General features: G+C 41.0%; 1 protein-coding gene across 1 annotated transcript in view; it reads right to left on the bottom strand.

The window, feature by feature from the left end:
* Positions 1 to 1,217: 1,217 nt before the first annotated feature.
* LOC145361432 (zinc transporter ZIP12-like) overlaps positions 1,218 to 22,360 on the bottom strand; it is a 57,126-nt gene continuing 35,983 nt past the window's right edge. Inside the window, exons 10-13 of the mRNA XM_080217227.1 lie at positions 20,789 to 20,864; positions 15,715 to 15,873; positions 11,628 to 11,815; positions 1,218 to 1,752 (exon numbers count right to left, since the gene is read on the bottom strand). Coding sequence (XP_080073353.1) covers positions 1,624 to 1,752; positions 11,628 to 11,815; positions 15,715 to 15,873; positions 20,789 to 20,864 — 552 coding nt within the window. The 3' untranslated portion in view covers positions 1,218 to 1,623. The remainder of the gene's footprint in view (positions 1,753 to 11,627; positions 11,816 to 15,714; positions 15,874 to 20,788; positions 20,865 to 22,360) is intronic.

Below are 22,360 nucleotides of genomic sequence, written 5' to 3'. Positions count from 1 at the left end.
CGGAACTGGTTTTGCATACTTTAATATGGAATACCGTTAAAATGGGAAAATAGGAATACTGACTTGAAGTTGTCTTGTACACTTTAAAATGAACACAGTAAAATGGGGAAATAAGAGTACTAGCTTGAACTGGTCTTGTATATTTTAAAATGGAACACCAGTAAAATGGGGAAATAGAAATACTGGTCTGAACTAATTTTTCTAGCTCTGCCTTTCACTCCTCTATTTCTGGAAACCTGACTGTGACCCTTTCCCAAACCCATTCCTGACCACTTCTCTTATCAATGGAGATAGATTTCTGATAGACAAGGGAATTAAGGGTTACGGGGAGAAAGCGGGAAAGTGGAACTGATCCACTTCAGATCAGCCATGATCTTATTGAATGGTGGGGCAGGCTCGAAGGGCTAGATGGCCTAGTCCTGCTCCCATTTCTTATGACAGTTTCATTCAGTCCCCAATGTCAACCTCCTGCCTATCTCCCCCCTCCATCAGCCCTCCAATTTTAATGGTCTGATGTCACCACTTGCCAATTTCTCAACTTTTTGATTGGGAGGTTGGACAGTGGCATGTTAACACTTTTAAAATTTACTTTACTGGCTCTTTCCTTTGGCTCTGCCATTTCTGTCAGCTTTGGCCTGGCAGGGAAGTTACAGTTGCTTCCCCTGCTCAGGCATCAGGGTAAAACAGCTCAGTGCACCCCAGTGGGACATATTTGGCTTGGGATGAAAGATCTTGTTCCCTACAATTTAAAATTGCATCAGCCAGATCAAGGGGGAAATGCTGATTCCTCCATTCCCCTACTCTAGTCTGACTAAATCCTCTTTTCATTGCCTGCAGCGTTAAAGCTTCCTTAAGATTTTTAATGCAGCATAGATGTGGAGAAGGTTGTAATAAAGTTACTGGATAATTTTCTGAGCATTTGTGGTTGTCTTGCCAGCTCATATCAGAGAATGGCAAATGCACTGCTTGTGATTTTCTGAAGTGCATTGGCAGTGAGTAAGGTTCTTCACTGCCAACACATATTTGGAAAATTACCCCATGAGTGTTGGTGTAAAGAAATAAGTGTACCTTTTTGCTTTCAATTGGTGAAAAAAAAACTCATCTTTAACAAATATACTTGATTGCAATCTAACAGCAAAAGTAGGAATTAAGTTTTAATAACATTCCTTAAAATTACATGATTACATGAAACAAAATAGATAACTACTAGAATAAGAAGGTGATGTAAAGTTAGATTTAAAAAAAAATACAGGTTCATATCAAAATACTGCTCAATTATTTTTGATAGCAAACTAATTCCTGTGAACTGTAAGTAAATTATTTTGGTTCAAACATGATGTTTCTCTTGTACTTATAACAAATGGTCAATGGACAGATATACCAAATGTACTTTTCAGCAAAACTGCTTTAGATTTGTTGAGTTGTTAAAATGTTCATGAAAAGCAATTGCAAAATAACTATTAAATATTAGTAATGATTTGTACGCCTTTCCTGATCGTAGCTTCAATTGTCTCCAAGTATAATTGTTAGTTTCAGAAGTGCAGTGCATTATGTGAAATTGTAGTCAATTTTCTGTGCAAGCAGCTTTCATCTCTTTGTGGGAGGACAGCACTTGAGATCGTTTTATATGGTGAGTCTATGTTCAAATAGGGCAAGAAGAAGTAGGCAAGTCCAACCCAGGAGCAATCCAATGTTCTGAAAGATGAACATCAGCCAGGGCTTTGTTGTTTTTACATGTGCCATCTCAGGAAGCTGTTGTAAATGAAACAAAAGGAGGTTAACTTTGAAATATCATTGTATTCATGCTGTAAAAGATGAATCTCCTCCATGCCATGCATTATTTTTCAGCCAGTGAGATGACAAGGTGAGTTGCTATCTAGTATCTGGCAGTTTGTAGCCAGTATGTATGCTGCTTCTGGCCTCACTGCGGGCAGCACAAATCTAAGATGGAATCATGTGCCTTCACCCTTGGTGAGTTTAATGGCAGAGCTGTCATTTAATCGGGTCAGGGAGGGGCAGGTGGCAGTACCCCCACCACCAACACATGTCGCCACCTTCCTACCTCTATCTATTCCATGGCAGGAAGGCCCCTGGACCGCCTTCCCGTCCCACTGCCAACCGAGATCTTTAAATGGGTGGCGTTGCTTGCAAGGTCTGAGGGGGCAGGGTGACTGACTTTTATGAAACAAAATAAGGGACACTTTGACTGTGGGCCTGGTGGGGAGTGGGGGCTGCTGGTGACCCTAAGAGCTGGTGTCCTGCAGCTATAATGTGCATACTCAGAAACAAAACAGAGGGACAAATGCAGACGGAGACTCCCAGGCTCAGTCTCCTACAGGCTATCTTAGAAATAAGGGATGTGAGGCAAAATGTCCAACATAGGTACAGGTCAGTTGGTCACTATGCTAGGGATGTTCCTTGTTCAGAGGCATTCAATGATTGAAGGACCCAGCATTAGCAATGGGCATCTCTCAGAAGGAAAAACCAGTTCTAGATTTTCAAATTGCAGTAAGAAGTTTCATCTTAAGGTACGTAAGACCAGTTTGGATTGGTTTTTTTGGTACCCTTATTTTCCAAGTTACAATGGTTGTCACCACCCCACTCTCGCCATATCTCACCCCTAGCCTGGGATCCAGTGACAACCCTGGGCCTCAGTTGAGTGTCTTACCAGTGCCTTTCCACTGGCACTGCTGCTCAGTGGAGCTTCTGGGCTCTGATTGGCCAGCACCTCTCAGTCAGCAGCACTTGTATCCTCAGGGCCCATGATCCAGGGGAAATTCCTGCTTTTGGCTTGTCAAATGCCTGTGTGGCATACGATGTGGCAGATCATTCCTAAAATAAATGATTAGGGTTCTTGCTTGCTCTCCAACCAGAGAGAGTTTCCTCTATAAGATTATGTCCCTTGTTTTCATCATACCAAGGTACAGGCCATGATTTTCCAGTCACCAACCTCCCCACCCCCGGATGTTTTTTCTAGTGACAGAGGTGGCTCACCATTGGTCGCTATGATCTATGGTATTTTGTACGTTTCGCCCATCCCACTGCCAAGGAACCTGCCATGGGGTTGGCCATCTTCAGCAGGACTGGATGACCCTGGGACATGGGCATCAATGGCTGGTCAGCATTTATTGCCCATTCCTAGTTGGTGGGAAGGCCACAAAATCCTACCCAGTTTGTTGAGACTTGGTCCTGTATCGTCCGTGTAGCGCTGTGATAGTTGGTTTAGCTCATTTGGCTGGACAGCTGGTTAGCGATGCAGAGTGATGCTCATAACATACGCACATTTCCTATAGCAACTCGTGAAGGCCTTCCCTCAGGTGTGAGATCCTCAGTTTAAGTTATTGCCTATATGGTCATCTGGGACTATGGTGACTTTTTAATGTGTAATTGAGTAGTTTTAAATGACGGCTCTTAACAACTCATTCTAACTTGTCTAATCCTAAAACAAATTTTGGCCCCAAAATTACTAGGTTGGTGGAGGGTAGAAGTCAGCATTTGTAACTGTGTTATGGCAGAAATGCGGGCAGGCTCTCGCCCATCCTATGAGTTAATTTGTCAAATCTCGGCATTAATTAAATATCAGAATGTAATAGCTCATAATAACAAAATATATTTTAAAGATTTTCAAAGTTAATTTTTACTTAATTACAACACTGTCATTAATTTTATCTTTCATTATTTTGATGACTATTAGTAAAAATGGACTGCAGCTTCAGATGTTGCTTGTAGCAATGGTTGCAAAGCCAATAAATACCATTAGGTGGTGCTAACATTGCATTTCCAGTCCACTTCGTCAGGAACTGAGAAATAGCCGGTTGGAGGCAAACAAGAGAATTGTTTCTTTCTTTTGAAAGAATTGATATCGACTCTAACTTTCCTGGATTCAGATTCTACTTATTCCACATTTATGATTTTGTTTTTTAATTCATTCATGGGACTGGCTGACCAGTGTTTATTGCCCATTCCTAGTTGCACATAGGCAGTTGAGAATTAACCACATTGCTGTGGCTCTGGAGTCACATGTAGGCCAGACTGGGTAAGGACGGCAGATTTCCTTCCCTGAAGAATATTAGTGAGCCAGATGGGTTTCTCTGACAATCAACAATGATTTCATGGTCATCAGTAGATCCTTAATTCCAGACAGTTTTTCTTGAATTCAAATTCCACCATCTGCCATGACAGGTTTCGAACCCGGGTCCCCAGAATATTAGCTGAATTCCTACATTAATAGTCTAATGATAATACCACTAGGCCATCGCCTCCTCGATTCATTGTTAACATCAGTTTATATGAACATTTCGTCACTGTCGTGGTCAGTAAATTGTATTGTAAAATGGGCATAAGCGTGAAAGAAGTGCAGGATGCCCACTAAGTGTAGTGCATCTTTGATTTATTTATTTATTACTGTCATGTGTAACATAACATACAGTGAAAAGTATTGTTTCTTGCACACTATACAAACAAGACATACCGTTCATAGAGAAGGAAACGAAAGTGCAGAACGTAGTGTTACAATCATAGCTAGGGTGTGGAGAAAGATCAACTTAATGCAAGATAAGTCCATTTAAAAGTCTGACAGCAGCAGGGAAGAAGCTGTTCTTGAGTCAGTTTGTCTCGACGGAAGCAAGTAGAAAAGGGAATGTCCAGGGTGCGTGGGGTCCTTAATTATGCTGGCTGCTTTGCTGAGGCAGTGGGAAGTGTAGACAGAGTCAATGGATGGAAGTCTGGTTTGTGTGATAGATTGGGCTACATTCATGACCTTTTGTAGTTCCTTGTGGCCTTGGGCAGAGCAGGAGCCATACCAAGCTGTGATACAACCAGAAAGAATTCTTTCTATGGTGCATCTGTAAAAGTTGGTGAGAGTCATAGCTGACAACCCTAGCTGACATCTTTTTGGCATCTTTGCTACCAGGTAAGCACCTATGCTGATATTAAGTACAAGTCTTCTCCTCTGCCCCAATTTCCCTTTGATATACAACTTCCCTGCAGATTTGAAGGGAGTCCTTCTGCTGAGGGGGTATGCTATAGTTTATTGTTCTCAGACCCTGACCCTCTGTCCAAATGAGAGGGATATAGGTGGGTTTATATTCAGCTTGATTCATGCTGGAATAATCAATGGTGCTAGCAAGGCTTTGTAAGTACATCACAATTTAAAATGCTTCTACAATCAGACGGAAATGCATTCTTCCCTTTTTTGATTCTTTTATGGGATGTGACCGACACTGACCAGGTCAGCGTTTATGTTGCCCATCCTGAATTGCCCTGGAGAAGGGATGGTGAGCTGCCTACTTGAACCACTGCAATCCATGTGGTGTAGGTAGACCCATGTGTCTAACTACAGCCATGGCCCGAATCACACCTGTAGGATCCCAGTTTAATGGAATGGAATCCAATTGGTTGTATCCGGCAGACATTTCAACCACTCAGAGATATACCTCTAAAAGTTTCAACAAGCCAATCACTGGAGTTACTGGGGCAGTTGGTTACCAAGCCAATTTAAAGACTTTTATTGCCCAATTAATGCTGATTTTCTCCAAGTGAAAAGCAATCCTAGTGATTATAATCTTTTAGATGGATATCTTAAGACATTAAGATGGAGGGGCTAAACGCAGGAGGGGCACCATGTGTATTAAGTCATGGATCTCACACTTTATTTTCTCTTCAGATAAATTCCAGATTCCAGTGGTTGGGTTTTTAAAAGTGTTGGACCTGTGCACAAGTTGCTATGACCAGCCTGAACGCTACTTTGCTACAGTTACCTTGACCCTGATCCATTTTGAATGGGGATCAGATCCGCTTCCCATCAGGAAGCAGTGGGCAGTCGACTAAGGTGAGTTTTAATTAATTGAGGGGCTTATTAAGATTGGGATTTCCAGTTGGCAATGGGAGAAGCTCATATTGGCCTGGACCACTAATACTGTAGGCCGAGGGTGGGAAGGAAGTATTTCTGACGGATCAAGCAATGGAGTACGCCACCTCCCTTATGGCCAATGTACTACAGCTGCACCCTCTAGGATCATGGCCAGCATTTTAGCATTTTCAGAAATAAAACTAACTTGTTCCAGCACTTGTCTCTGGATCTTATTACCGGCAGCTCCCACCTCGGTCAATCGGACCACCAATCACTTAGTGATAGAAGGTCTCCCACTGGCCCTCCAGCATTGGGAAATCACCTGCTGCACCTGATTGGATGTCGAACCTGTTCCCTGGCTTTTATTTGGCTCGAGTATTGAGCTGGAGTGACACAGTGGCACTGTGGTTAACACTGCTGCCTCACAACGCTAGGGACCTGGTTTCAATTCCGGGCTTGGGTGACAGTGTGGAGTTTGTATATTCTTCTTATGTCTGCATGGGTTTCCTCTGGGTGCTCCGCTTTCCTCCCACAGTTCGAAACATGTGCAGGTTAGCTGGTTTGCCATGATAAATTATTCCTTAGTGTCCTAAGATATGTAGTTTTACAGGGTGAAGATGTAGGGTTGTGGGGACAATATCTGGGTAAGATTTTTAAAAAAGATGGGTCGGTACCAACTCGATGGGCCAAATGGCATCCTTCTGCATTGTAGGGATTCTATGATTCTATGATTACAGGGGACACACCAGGCAGAATCAGGACCTGGAACTAAGTCCCATTTCCAATTCCAAATCTGATTAAAAATTCAGCTCCACAAGCTAGATTCAGTCCAGAAGACAATGAGAAATTTGAAAGCAGGTGGGAATTCTGAATATCAATAATATTTAAAGGAAAGATTACAATGCTATGTGATCGACACATAGTTATTTTTGAATATAAATAATTCTTTCACATAAAAGGTAAATCAAGGGATAACATGATCATCTTAAAATTTGATGCCAAGATATTTCAAATTGAAATATGTTTTTAATTGTATGAACAGTATGTTCATTCTGTCAAAAACATTTTGTGATTTCTGAACTCTTCCATCACTCTATTTGCTAACCTGGTCTACAAGTGCAATCAACAATGTTTTTATACTGCCTGCTTTCAGACCACAGATAACATTACCAAAGTCCAGACAGCCTGCAGACTTTTGTGCAAAACTCGATGAGCTTAATCTGAAACAAATTGTTCAGTGATCTCCATCTAGAACAGTCTGCAGGTACACGAAATGTTTCAGAAAGTATATAATGAAAAATAGATGCCAACCTGGTGAAACTACAACACAGGACAACATGGACAGGGCCAAGCGATCCCACAGTCACCAGGTCTGAGAAAAGTTATGCGGACAGAATTTCCCAGCCCCACAGCAGCGGGTTTTCAGCCATCAGTGGGAATTTTTGGTCCCACTGAAGTCAATGGCGACTTACATTCCTTGCCTGTGCCATTTCTGGGAAACCTATGGTGGGCATCAACTTCAGCAGGACCGGAAGATCCTGCAGACCGGGAGAGCTGGAAAATTCACCCTGTATCTCTGTTCGGCCGGTTGTGAATAGGGAAGGACAATTAAGCAATTAATTTGAGGAAAAGACCCCATGAATATCCCCACTCTCAAAGATAGTGGATTTCAGCACATGTGTTTAAAAGACAAGGCTGAAACACTTACAATATCTATCAGCAAAAGTGCTATGGGGATGATCTTTATTGGTCTCCTCCTATTTCCTCTACCATTGCAAATGCCAGTCTTCCACCAATTCAATTAGCTTCACATGACATCAAGAAATGGCAAAATGCACTGGATTCAACAATGGCTACAGGGGTCAACAACATCCCAGCTGTAAACCTATGCTCCCACCGCTCTAAGTTCCTGTCCTGGTCACCCACCATACTGACTTGAACATATATCACTTGATTTATTGTCACTGAGGCAATATCCTGGAACTCCCTAATTCATAGAAACTCTACAGTGCAGAAAGAGGCCACTTGGTGCATCGAGTCTGCACTGACCACAATCCCACCCAGGCCCTACCCCCGTATCCCTACATACTTACCCACTAACCTTTTTAACCTACACATCTCAGGACACTAAGGGGCAATTTTTTAGCATGGCCAATCAACCTAACCCACACATCTTTGGACTGTGGGAGGAAACCAGAGCACCCAGAGAAAACCCATGCAGACACGAGGAGAATGTGCAAACTTCACACAGTCAGCGACCCAAGCCGGGAACCGAACCCAGGTCCCTGGAGCTGTGAAGCAGCAGTGCTAACCACTGTGCTACCATGCCATCCCTAACGAGTAGTATTGATTGTGCAGTTTTATCACATGAAAAGAAGCAATTCATGAAGGCTCACCACCATCTTCTTGAAGAACATCACATCCAGTTAGTAATGCTGTACTCATTGTTGTTTGTGTATTTTAAATGTTTTTTAAGCTGTATGAATTAACTTGTTTTGTTTGGAAAGACTACATTTTTGAATTTTTGATGTTTTTTTGGCACTTCAGTACTTCTCTTAAGTTTCCAGTTTGCTTTGACATATCATACAAGTAGGTCAAAGTGAATATATCTTTAAAGATTCTGAACATGCAGCATTAGGGAAGTGAAGAAGATGATTTTGCCATGGATTAACAGGGCCATGGCCCCAAGGCTTTCTGGCCATGCCTATCACAATGTTGGGATCTGCATTGGAACGTATGATGGGAGTCCTATAGCTGTTACCTCCAGAATCACAGAATGGCTACAGCACAAAAGGAAAACATTCAGCACATCATGGCCTATATTTTACAACCTTGTTCAGGCGAGACTCATAAAATCCCACCACAGGGCAACAGAGAGTTCCATTCTGTGAGCCTCACTTGCCACAATTTTGAGGAGGGCGTGCTGGTTAAATTGGGGCCCATGGTCCTCTCAGAGAGCAACTTACGTGCTGTCACTCCCATGTAGCCCTGTATATTCTTCCTTTTTAGATAATAAATGATTTATTGCCTCATGAAACAATGTCCTTGGCATTATGCATCCTTTTATCCAGTAAGTGAGCCTGCAGGGTCTTTATTTTGTCACTTTTCTTTCACAATCAGCTGCAGCCCTTTGAGGGCTACATGTGTATGCAACTTGCAGCACCCCCACCACCCCCACACAGCCCCCACCCCTCCCCCCTCACCATCCCCCAAATGGGAATGAGGAATGCTGCAGGCCTTTCCATGCAGCCTAATCAAAATGGAACAGAACATTGTGCAAAATAGGCCGTGGTCTGCTCCTTCCACTATGGGCATAGTGTTTCCACTATACATCTGCACAGCTCCACGTTTGTGCTATTAGAAAATTGGTGCTACTGAAAACAAAGTGCTACTGAAAAAGAACGATTTGCATTTCTGTAGCATCTTTCACAGCCTAAGGGCATCACAAAGCATCTTACAACCAACGTCATTGCTGATGTACATGTAGTCAATATCAGGGCAATGTAAAGCTGGATGGAATGTAAAGTCAGTGATATAAATCATACATCATCAGTAGATACATAATGTGTGATCACAGTGACATTAATGCAGGACTAAAATTTAAATGCAGCAAATACGTCACTCTGTAAGTGATTTCTATGATCCACATTAAAACAACCTGTAATAACAGGCCCAAACTTTCATCTTGTATTTTGCTTTGATAGTGCTTCTAAGATGAGAAGCTAACGTCGCAAAGTTGTGATCTCCATTTTACCATTCAGCGGAATATTATGTGATCAGCAAACTGTGACCTTCAATACTCAATTTATGAAAATTTTCATTTCAAAGTGTTTTCATTTTTATTTGAGGAACTGTTTTCGTCATGGTCATTTTTCAATAATTAATTGAAAAATACCTTTGTAACAAATCATCAGATTGGCTAGGACCATGCCAGGAAATTTAACGGACTATTCATGAGTTAAAAAGCTTTGGAAATATTACTTATGGTTATCAAAGGTTTTTTGTTACTGAAATACTTTACCAATATGTATAACTCTAAACATACAAATAGCTGTTGTGACCATAATAAGCACATCAACCTCAATACCTAAAGAAGGAAGTTAGATTTAGTTCTTTCAGATCAATCGCTGAGCAATGTGACTGCACTACAAAGGACTTATTGTGCAATATTTTGCACGGAAGGATTTTCACTTGATTAAACTTAGCAATATAAAATAATAAAACTGGCTTGGTTTCATTTTCTGGAAAACACATATCCCTGGCTTTTGGCTCAACGGGTCACAAATATTAGATTTACTACATGTTCCTGTTCCTGATTAAAAGCAATTTTTACCACTCCAAGGAAACTGCTGAAAGTAAAAGTTTGCAGTTGAGAAATTTGGCTCATTAGCACCCGTTTTGTGGGTTCTACAAGTATCCTCCGGATTTCAAATACTTTCTGCATTTTGCACATTTAAATATGGGTGAATTAATGTCAGATGCCATGCTGATAAAGACATTAGTGTGTACATGGTTAATGTCACAGACCAGGAGCATCATGTCGTTAATCAGTGTACAATGCTGATTTAAAACCAGCATCACCACTTTTGAGCTCAAATCCCCAACAGTCTCCCTACACAGCTAAATGCAGGTTCAGTAATAGGGAGGACCACAACCCCCATCCTCTATCACTAATTAAGAGATCATAAGCTTTAAAAAAATTGTTCATGGGATGTGGGTGTCACTGGCTGTGCCAGAAATTATTGCTCATTTCTAATTGACCTTGAGGGAGAGTTAAGAGCTAATCACATTGCTGTGCATCTGGAGTCACATGTAGGCCAGACAAGGCAACGATGGCAGATTTCTTCCCCTAAAGGGCATTTGTGAACCAGATGGGCTTTTTATGACAATTAATAATTGTTTTGTGGTCATCATTAGACTTTTAATTCCAAATCTTTATTGAATTAAAACTTCACCATCTGTGGTGAAGGGATTTGAACCTGGGCAGACATGTTGTCTGCATTACAGTCAGTCGGCAGAGGTTAATCACACATCAAGATCCCCACACAGTTTCAGGAAATATCTAATTTAGCCACCTTTAGTTTTATAAACCACAAAATGTTTTTCAACACTAGTAATTAAGATGAGTTTTGTGTTAGGGAGTGTGGGTGAATAACCTGTGTCAGTGTTTGCAAACAGCAGTGTGTGATGAAGCTACTAAAACTTGACACTGTAACGGTGAATCACCCATGTGTTTTGTACACAGAAAATTATCTAGTTTACTTGCAAAGTAGGAATAACCTTGAAGGCTGACATCCTGAGCTCCCCTTGCTGTGCATGACATACTTGCTAGTTTTTCCTCATTTAGCCTCGCCTTCCCCAAGTGTTCACCTTAGAACTTAACTGTAACACACAGTATTTCATGTTTAATCTGTTAAGAAGGAAGTCCCGAGCTCCCTCTTCTGCTTGTCTACCTTTTGTGCCTAAATAATTGATTCCATCCAAGGTCCTGCGTATATTGACATTAGTGTAATGATGGTAGAAACAGATAGACCCAGCTCTGTGGAATCCTCATGTCTATCAACCATTCTTTCCTCATTTAAAAGCCTCCTCCAAATTCATCTCCACAAGGCCATCACAACCATTCTCTCCTTTTGCACTTATGACTTGTCATGAAATTTCATTTTAGTTTAATCTGACCATAAAAGCACAATTTACTGAACAGGGTGCTGAAATACTACATAATTCTGGAAGTCTCAATAAAGTTGGTAATAAATATTAAACATCTTCAACTCACCATTTCTACCAACGAAAGGTAAAGGAACATCCCTGCTGTCACAGTGAAAATCCATTGCTGAATATTGAGATCAGCTGACAGAGAGAGACCAATGTAGAGTCCAATAAAAGCAGTTAGTGCGCTAAATAAATTCATCAGCAAGGCGAGCTTTATGGATAAACCAGAGTTCAAAAGTACAGCAAAGTCACCTGTATAAAAACAAGAAGTGTTATTAGTGAGAAATGCCGGAAATACAGTGCAAGAACCAGCAGCCAATATTTAGTAAGACATAAAGTTGCCAAATATATTTAGGGTGGCAAAAGATGGGAGTATTGTGGCAACAGCGAGGAAGTTGGACTGAGTCTTAGAGAGGGCATGACAGGTTTACACACACAGTGAGGGAAGGTGCACCATAGTCAAGCTCCTAGACAGGATGGATGTCATGTCTAGATGACTGTTCTTGGTCCCAGATTTTGTCACTTTCATTCTAGGATCAACAGAGCTAACTTTAACTTGAACCATTAGTTGTGGAAAGCTGATTTTAGAGCCTTAAAGGTGAAATGCTGTGCTTCATCCTATTGTCAAACAGAGAATAAACCTTTACTTTAGCTCCCTTTTCTGTGAACTTCATTTCCTGTTCTTCACTTTGGAGGCACCAAACTTCATTTGGAAGTTACCCTCGAGATAGCTTTTAAGTGGGGCCTTAAATTATACCAGATAAAAGCAAATTACTGCAGACGCTGGAAAGCAAAAGAGAAAATGCTGGAAAATCTCACCAGGTCTAGCAGCATCAGTAAGGAGAGAAAAGAGCTGATGATTTGAATCCAGATAACTCAACTCTGTGACATTAACTGTGTACACGCTAATGCCTATATCAGCATGGAATCTGACATTAATTCAAACACATAAAAACGTACAAGACACAGGTGGCATTTGAAACTTGGGGGATACTTGTAGAGCCCACAAAATAGGTACTCATGAGTTAAGATTCTCAACTACAAACTTTAACTTTTAGCAGTTTCCTTGAAGTGGTAAAAAATTGCTTTAATAAAAGGTCATCTGGACTCGAAACATCTTTTCTCTCCTTACAGACACTGCCAATCTGTTGAGAGTTTTCAGCATTTTCTCTTTTGGTTCCTTAAAATATGCTGTTAAGCTGCAATATGAGATCCTTTGTGAGGATTTCCCTTTTATGATACATATGTAAAGAGGACTAAGAGCAAAGAGCTCAACAAAGCCAGTCTTATAATGCAGCACTGAAGGAAACATCAAATTATATAGGTGCAGAAAATCTTTTCTGAATATTTCTCAGCAGTTATGTATGAGGAGGTTAAGTGCATTCAGAGGTCCTGGAAGTGCTTTGTTCCATCTAAAAGGAGATCATAAATTTTCCCAATAAATAGGCCATTGTTTATTGTTGCTCAGAAAGCCAGTGCTACACTTCATTTCCTGGCATTGACTCAGCCTAACGCTTGCCATCTGTATTACAACAATCAACTTGTGTAGCTTAGAAATTAGAGTGCAGCCTTTAAACAGCTAACCGGAGCTGGTTTTGCAACAGCAGGATAGGTGAGCAGCAGATAATTAAACATGATTTTGGCAGTTACCAGGGGAAAAGGATGAACAAATAATATGACATCAACGTGAGACGAATCTTGCAGGATGTGTGGCAACTAACAGCTGGGAATCTCCAATTCAGGAGTGGTCTTAGGACCAGTTGGTGTCTCTTCCTCTATGGAAGTTCTGGTGGCAGCACATTTTGCATTAGATATCAGGCACTGGGAAACAGTGGACTGGAGGTTGCTTTCTTTCAAGATTTTCCAGAACAAATAGCTGCCAGTAGACCAACTAATTACTAAACTCACTGATCAAGAACACAGTGGGAAAAATGGCCAGAGGTGACTTAACCTTTCTCAAGGCAGCAGCAGAATGACAGACATCTACCCTTCACCACAGATCTAAGGCCATATCTGGTTGCCTGGACTGAAATTTCAGAGATGAATCCAGCAGTAGCTCACTCCCAGGTTCATCTTGCCATAAGAAGAGAGGCAGCACGACCCCATTTGATTTGATTTGATTTGACGTATTATTGTCTCATGTATTAGCATACGGTGAAAAGTATTGTCTCTTGTGCGCTACACAGAAAAAGCATACTGTTCATAGAGGAGGAAACAAGAGAGTGCAGAATGTAGTGTTACAATCATAGCTAAGTTGTAGAGAAAAATCAACTTAATGCAAGGTAGGTCCATTTAAAAGTGTGACAGCAGCAGGGAAGAAGCTGTTTTGAGTTGGTTGATATGTGACCTCAGACTTTTGTATCTTTTTCCTGATGGAAGACAGAATGTCTGGAGTGCATGGGATCCACAATTATGCTGGCTTCACAACTATGAAAAACAATCTAATAAGAAACCTTGAATTAATCAATATTAGCAAAGAGCTATAGAACTTAATGGGACTAAAAGCTGACAAACTCTCTTAGCCTGATAACTTGCATCTAGGATTTCAAATGAGATGATTATAGAAATCTTATATCATGGATGCTTTGGTTTTGATTTTCCAGAGCTCCCTCGATTCTGGATCAGTCCCCTAAGACATAAAATTTGTTTGACAGGGTAGATGCTGAGAATTTTCCGTGATCCCTGGCTGAAGAATTTAGACCCAGGAGCCATAGTCTCATGATAAAGAATCAACAATTTCAGACTGAGATGAGGTGCAATTTCTTCTCTCAGTCGGTTGCAAATCTTTAGAATTCTCTACCCAAAGAACTGCTCATGGCCAGTTGTCGAGTATATTCAACACAAGGATTAATGGATTAGGCACTAAAGCAATCAGAGGATACAAGGATCATGAGGAAAAGTGGAGTTAAGTTGAAGCTCTGCAGTGATCTTTTTGAATGATGCTGTCAACAGTGTGGTCATAAAGCTCCTACTTTATATGTCTTAGGACTTATGGCAAAAAGAAACACTGGTTGTATACTGGGTCAAACAGATGAGAACATTGCATTGATAAATTGAGTTTTGATAACCCTCACAAATATGTTTGAGGATTCTCAAGTGATGCTTTTGTTCTCCATGCCGTCTAGCCTCCAAAAGAGCTGGGACCATGTTCCAAGGAATCTTTATGTCCAAGTCTTTGTGAATAGTAAAGGTCTGCAAAGCACAGTGAGCTACTATTTTGTGGGATCCCCAAGATACAGCATATTGCGACATATTTCCTGATCTTAGGCAGTGGAAGCCAACCTTTAAACCTCCTGTGAGAATTTCAATGAACATTAAACTGGAGACATATGCATCTTCGTGGTGTGGCTCTGCTACTGTTTTTGCAAATCTTAAAATGAATTAATATTCAAGGCACAAACCTTGTTGCTTTGACTATTTACCTTGGAAACCTTCCAACAAGGACAGAATTTCTGAGGATGAATGCATCATCGCAAGTTCTAACAAGTCTGGAATTCATGAAGAACTCTTTGCATCAGATCAACATTGGACATACGTAAGAAAGTTAAAGGAGTTAATAGTAGGTACCCAGTGCTTTCTGAGTGCCAACTATTGGAAAATGAACACATGTTATAGGATCTTGGAACCCCAATACCATCTCTTCTTATAATTTATAATTACAAACTCCCAGCTGCATTGCCAGTTGAAAGTCTTAAATCATGTTTCAAACTACAGACAGCTATTGTAGGGCAAGAAACCCAGTGGAGGCAGATCCCATTCCAAAATGCAGGCAAGCTTATTTAAAGTAAGAAGTCTCACAACACCAGGTTAAAGTCCAACAGGTTTATTTGGTAGCAAAAGCCACTAGCTTTCAGAGCACTTGCTGCCCCTTCATCAGGTGAAGCGGTGAGACTTCTTACTGTGTTTACCCCAGTCCAACGCCAGCAACTCAACATCAAGCTTATTTAAAGCCAGGAACTCGGTAAAATTAGTGATTCAGTTCATCACCTTCAGTTTTTATTGCTTCAGAGAGGTTACATTGTAAGTGTCACAATTATCAGTCACTTCTGTTACTACTTATGCAACAAAATTATCACCATTTTTTGAGAGACTACACTTGTGAAATTTAATTTCAAGATATTGAAACATGGAACAGTTAATTGAGAACTCACCCATTTCGTGAGGAATTTCGTGAAACAGAATAGCAATAGTGGTGGTGATACCAGTCTCGATGGACGATGAAAATGCTGCTCCTATGGCCAGGCCATCAGCAAAGTTGTGCATGCTGTCACCCACCACAATCATGATGGCCAACAGGTTAAATGTTTCCTCTGCAAAGAATACATTTTCCGTGATATTAGAAAAATAAATTGGAATTCACCTACCGTTAATTCTGTTACAAAGGCAGAAAATGTGAGAAATACTCAAGTCAGGCAGCACCTGAGAAGGGAGAAATAGTCAACGTTTCAGGTATAGACGTATCATCAGAACTGTAAAATGTAGAGATGTAATAGGTGGGGAGCTCTGTGGCACAGTGGTTAGCACTGATGCCTCGCAGTGACAGGGACCCGGGTTCGATTCCTGGCTTGGGTCACTGTCTGTGTAGAGTCTACACATTCTTCCTGCGTCTGCATGGGTTTCCTCCAGGTGCTCTGGTTTCCTTCCACACTCCAAAGATGATTGATTAGCCATGCTAAATCACCCCTTAGTGACAGTGGGATTGGCAAAGGTCAATACACGGTGTTCCAGGTTTAGGTCCTGGGTAGTGGTGCAGACTTGATGGACCGAATGGTCTCTTTCACTGTCTATGATTCTATGATTAAGAGCAAGGGGTGGGTGGGATAAGGATAGATAAAGGTCTCTGACAGGGTGGAAGAGAGGAGAGATTGAATGAGAGAAGGACCAAAGAGAATGGTGACAGGGTAAGAAAATAAACAACAGGAACTAACATAAAATGTGTCTACAGCTGGTGTGCTGCTGTCTGAAAGTGAAAATAAGAGAAAAATGGAAAAATGGAACAAACCAGGTCAGGAAGTGGGGGGTTGACTGCACATCAGGCTAATGTCTGCAGATTGAATGGAGGTGTTCTGCAAAGTGGTCACCAGTCTGTGTTTGGCCTCCCCAATATGGAGGAGGCCACATTATGAGCAGTGAATACAGTAGACTAAATTGAAGGAAGTAAATCTATGCTTCACCCAAAAGGAGTCCTTGGGAGTTTGGATGGTGAGGAGAGGAAATAAAAGGAAGAGTTATTTCTCTTGCATAAAAAAGGAATGGGGTGTTGGGCACAGTTGAGCAATGGACCATGCTATCGTGGAGGGAATGATCCTATCAGGATGCTAAAACGAGAAGGAAGGGGGAGGTGTCTTTGTTAGTAGGGTCATGCTGGAGGTGGGGGGAAAATGATTCATTAATACTGAAGGTTGGTGGGGTGGAAGATACAGACAAGGAAACACTATTGTGGGTTTACCCTCAAACAAGATCTCCCCCAACCTCCATTGTGAATTCTGTCACATTTTCTGCACTTCCACTTTGGCCCCTTTCTTTCTCTCCAAGGACCATGATATCCTCACCTTCCACCCTACCAACCTTCGTATTCAAGGGAGAATTTTCTGCCATTCCCGCCACCTCCAGCATGATGCCTCCATCAAACACATCTCGTTCTCACTTTCCATTGTGATATCCTGGTCCACTTCTCAATCACCCCAAACACACAGTCCCCGTTCCGTGCAAAAGCAGCAGATGTAACACTTGTCCTTTGACTCCCTCTTTCCTCTCCATTCAAGATGCCAAACACTCCTTCTGGTTGAAGAAGCAATTTGAATATATTTCTTTTAATTAGATCACTGCACTTGCTGCTCACAATGTGATCTCCTTTACTTCAGGGAGACTAAATGCAAATTGGATGCCAACATTGCAGAACATCTCCATTCAGTCTGCAAGCATGAATTCAAGCTTCCTGTGGCTTGTCATTTTAATTCTTCACCTTGATCTCATGCTATCATCTCTGTCCTTGGACTGCTGCACTGTTCCAGTGAAGCCAAACATAAATGTGAGCTACAGCAGCAAATCTTTCAATTAGGTACTTTCCAGCCTTCTGGACTCAACACTGAGCTGGAATTTTACCTGTACGTCCGCCCCGATTCCAGGGGCAGGCTCGGCTCGGAGAATGGCATTCTCCATTGGTCTCGGGCAGGATCATACGAAACACAGGTAGACGTGCTGGTAAAATTCTGCCCTGAGTTTAACAACTTTAAACTCTATCCCCCATTTTGCTTCGTCTTCTTTGTGTGTTTCGATTTTTCTCTTATTTTTCTCTTTCAAACTGTAGCAGAATACTCAGGACAGATCTTTTGTTTCTTTCCTTCCCCCAGCATCAGTCCCTTTGACTCTATGTCTTTTGTCATTCAATCGCTCCACTCTTATACCCCACAGACTTTCACTTTTTTCCTTTTCTTTTTCAGAATCTATAATATCTTTAACTTTTTCCAGTTCTGATGAAAGGTCATTGACTAGAAAAGTTAACTGGAATTCTCCTGCCTTTCATGCCCCACTGCCACTGACAGGGAGAATTTGGCACTCAGCCAAATCGCTGTTCACTGCAGCAGGACTGGAGAATCTCACTGGCGATAATGTCTGGAGAATCCTACCTGTTAGCTCTGTTCTTCTCCCCACAGATGCAGCCTGACCTGTTGAGTATTTCCAAGCATTTTCTGTTATTTCACATTTCTAGCACCCACACTATTCTGCTTTTTGATGAACTCTGACATGTCTCTTTCTAAAAGGATCAAAACTGATACTTCTTATGAGTTTCAATATCCTGGCACTAATAAGAAATTTTTAAGTTAAATACAATACTAGATGATTATTTTAACAATTACTCACGTCATGTTTACATGACTTTCATCCACATACGTGAATATTGCAGAATAATAATTGATAAAACATAGCACCAAGGAAGTTGATTTGAACAAATTACAGCATTTGTCATTAATATTACAATGTGATTTCAACAATAATAATGATTAATACAAACACTATACTACACCTGTATCTTTTTAAATGTGAGAAGATAATTAATTTGTTAAGTGCCCTGGAACATGTGAAACAAAATTGATTAGAAGCTGAGAAGAAAAATCTGGTTCAATTGCAACTATTTCAAAGAATTAGATCATAGAATCATAAAATCATAGAATCACTACAGTGCAGAAGGAGGCCATTTGGCCCATCGAGCCTGCACCGACAACAATCTCACCCAGATCCAATACCCATAAGCTCACATATTTACCCTGCTCATCTCCCCTGACACTAATGGACAATTTTAGCAAGGCCAATCAACCTAACCCACACATCTTTGGAGTGTGGGATGAAACTGGAGCACCCGGAGGAAACTCATGCAGACATGGGGAGAATGTGCAAAACTCCCCACAGACAGTTACCCAAGGCCAAAATTGAACCCAGGTCTCTGACGCTGTGAGGCAACAGTGCTAACCACTGTGCCACCATTGTACCACCATGCCACCCTTTGACTGTGCAAAATTCATTTTCCTTTTCTCATTAAATTCTTCGGAGATTTGTGTGGATAGTGTCAATTCCCCCAGGCCAAACAGCACCACGACCTGCGTGGTCCATGTAAAGTTCTTCAATTAGATGAATGATGAACATCACATGTGTTGCACAGGTAGCAGCCTCCAGTTTGAGTCTGCCCCTGAGAGGCAACATGACGCGAATGAGCTTTTCCTCCTTAAAAACTTTCCACTTCCTTTATCATTATTAAATATTTGTGATTTTTCAGCATGCAAAAGTTTCCAGTGTTATCCAAATTTCTTGATACCAGGTCACAAAACTACAAATACATGAAATCCCACTGTGATGCAGCGCTACCACAGAGTTGTATTTCTCAAGTGCTCAGTTTGTTATGTGTTGTGAAAAAACTTTATGTAACAAAATGTTTAATAACAGGTTTATTTATGTCTTCTTCAATTTGTACGGTCAATCATTGCACCTATGAACAAACTCAATTGTACAAGAAGAAAAAAACTTAACTAGATGTAAAACTAACGCATTTTTAATTACATTGATAAGTAATAGGCCATTATCTATCCAGTCACAAGTAATGATGAAGCACTGACAGATTGATTGGGCAATTGTTATTAAAGGATGCTACAAATTGCTTTGGTTTACTGTCAGTGACGAAGAAATTGGGCCACTTATTTTAATCTGCAGTTGGCCTTGGTGGGTTAACAAGTCAGGAAGTTGCAGAAATGAGATAATAAACTCAAAGACTAGATAAACTCAGTGTTGTTAAGACAATAAATATTGCGACATTAGTTTGTGACTATGATTTAGGACCTGGAATTCCTAGTACATTAATAGGATGAGCCAATGGTGATGTTTTATAAAACATGTCCATTATTTGATAGTGTGCTGAGAATCTAATGGCAAGCAGATACATCCCTGAGTTTCATCTTCACTGAAATGGTAAGTGTGACAATAGCGTACCTTTGCACGATGTTTCTGGAAGGCCCTATAAGTTGTCAGCATCAGTTTACCTGTAATTACTCTAATAGTTATTGAAGCAATGTTCATTTTTAATCTGAACTAATGCAGTGTCCTGGGAATTAATGATCCTTTCATAATTTCTGAATGGGGCATGATTTATAGGTGACGTGATGCTTGAGAACAGGTTTTTCTTTTCCACAGAAAAATCCAAGTTTTTAGTTTTGGTTTAGCTGCTATTAGGAGCTGGTGGAAGCAGGCAGGCAGTCTCTCTCACTCAGAGTCACAGAGATTTAATCCAAAATTCAAAGGACCAATTCACAGCAATGTTAAAAAGCTGAAAATCCACACCACATGAGCATACTTGCTTTTTGTACCAAATCTATAAAAGGATGTTTTTTTGTGGGATATTGTTTGACTTGGAACATCATAGATAGCTAGCTGTGAAGGTTGAGACTGTATCACATTTGAATCTTGTAATTGATAAAAGTTATGCTAACTAATTTTATTATATTTTAACTGTGTCCCTAAATAAACTTTATTTGATAAAAGCTTCCCTGGTGGGTCACTTGAATCATATCTGGAGTGAAACACCTTTTGGTCACTTGTGCCAAATTCAAATGTTAAAAACTTAGGGTCTAGGCTATCATCATAAAACACCTTTTCTGGCCTGCATCTTAATAGTCAGAGAGGTGAAACATTGGAAACACTTGTACTTTCTGCTATAATTCACAATGTAATACTTACTCTTGTCATTCTCAGCAATCGTGTTTATTGCATTGTTTGTAGGAATTTCAATATTTTCTGAATCTTCTGGATTTCCCTATTTACAAAAAGGAGATAAGTTTACAGAAGGTATGAGAGGTTGTGTGGTCATGCTATCTTCTTTACTAGATAAACTCAGTATTGTTGAGACAATAAATATTGTGACATTAGTTTGGATCAGATGATACAATGGGGATGATTCTCCCAGCATGCTGTGCTGTTCAAACAGCACAGATGGCCGGGGACATTAGCGGGGGCTGTTCCACAGGTTTCCCGCTGGGCATCATGGCCTCCATGTGTCTCCACAACTAAATATTTTTGCATAATCAGCTTTGCGTCAGAAATTGGCACAGAGCTGATTATCATTTGGAAGTCTCCATTTCTTTAGGATTGGCGAGCCCTGGACTAAATTCTCCAGGCCCGCAAGTGCCTCACTGTATATGGTTCCCTCTAGTGAAATTTACCCTTGCTCCCCACTGATGGAACAGACAACCGAGCCACACTGGAGAGAAGACAGGCTATTGAGGCCCCCCTCAATAGGGGGCAGGGGTTGGGAGGATGTGCTCCTTGGGCAGTGTCAACCTGGCACGCTGGCACTGCCCAAGGGGCAATCTGGCAATGCCCAAAGGGCACCTTGGCGCTGTTCACTGGACTGGCCATCCAGGTGAGGTATTTCGGGGTTGCCAGTGGGGTTGGGGAGGGGTGAGAAACATTGAGTCTGGTTATTGGCATTAGGGCGGGGAGTGGGACTGTCCCAGGGAGTCCAGGAGGCCAGCAATCGGGCCAGCCAGCAATCTGGAGGCCAGCAATTTGGGGGGGGCCACAGTGCATGTACTGATCTCCACACTGACAGATCTACACATGTGCAGTGGCCCACTCAGCGCTATGCTGCTGGTATCTTGGGCAAGAATAGGCCTCACCCACAGATTTCCCAAGTGAATCATTCTAGGGCACAGAGCATTAGAGATACATTCTGCAAATCACGCTAAAGAAAACAGCAGGATTTATACCCATTTTCCCGCACATTGGGAACTTAGAATTTTTTTGGGAGAATCCAGGCCAATAGTTTTCAACAAGTGTGAAAAAAATTCGAGCATCATAGCAAATCTAATTCCTATGGGAGCTAACTTACATTTTAGGAAGGCAATTTCATAAATGAATAAATCATTTGTTTGGAAATGATTATGAGTCATCTTGATAATAATGGATTCAAACCTAATTGCAAACATTATACAATAATAGTATTTTAATTGAACCACATGGATTTTTACAGAGAAAAATATATGTTTGTTTTAGCAATTGTATTATAAGCAAGTAACTCCCTCCAGAGTATATTAATAGCTCAGATGTATTACAGTAACTTTGCAAAGCTAAAATTATTTTGGAATTATCCACAAGTTTCTATATCTTAGAATATAATTCCACTTCTGTAACTAGCTTTGCAACAATTCATCAGAATGAAAAAAGGAGCTAAAGAAAGCTAAAGAAAGTGGCATTGATTCAGAAGACTCTGTGTGGAGCAATCCAGTGTACAAATCTGTAGCAATAATCTCA

Source organism: Carcharhinus amblyrhynchos, chromosome 2 (assembly GCF_965287045.1).
Source record: "Carcharhinus amblyrhynchos chromosome 2, sCarAmb.v2.hapA, whole genome shotgun sequence".
In the NCBI taxonomy this organism is placed as follows: Eukaryota; Metazoa; Chordata; class Chondrichthyes; order Carcharhiniformes; family Carcharhinidae; genus Carcharhinus; species Carcharhinus amblyrhynchos.
The sequence above is the reverse complement of the archived record's forward strand: the minus strand, read 5'-3'. Positions and strand labels throughout refer to the sequence as shown.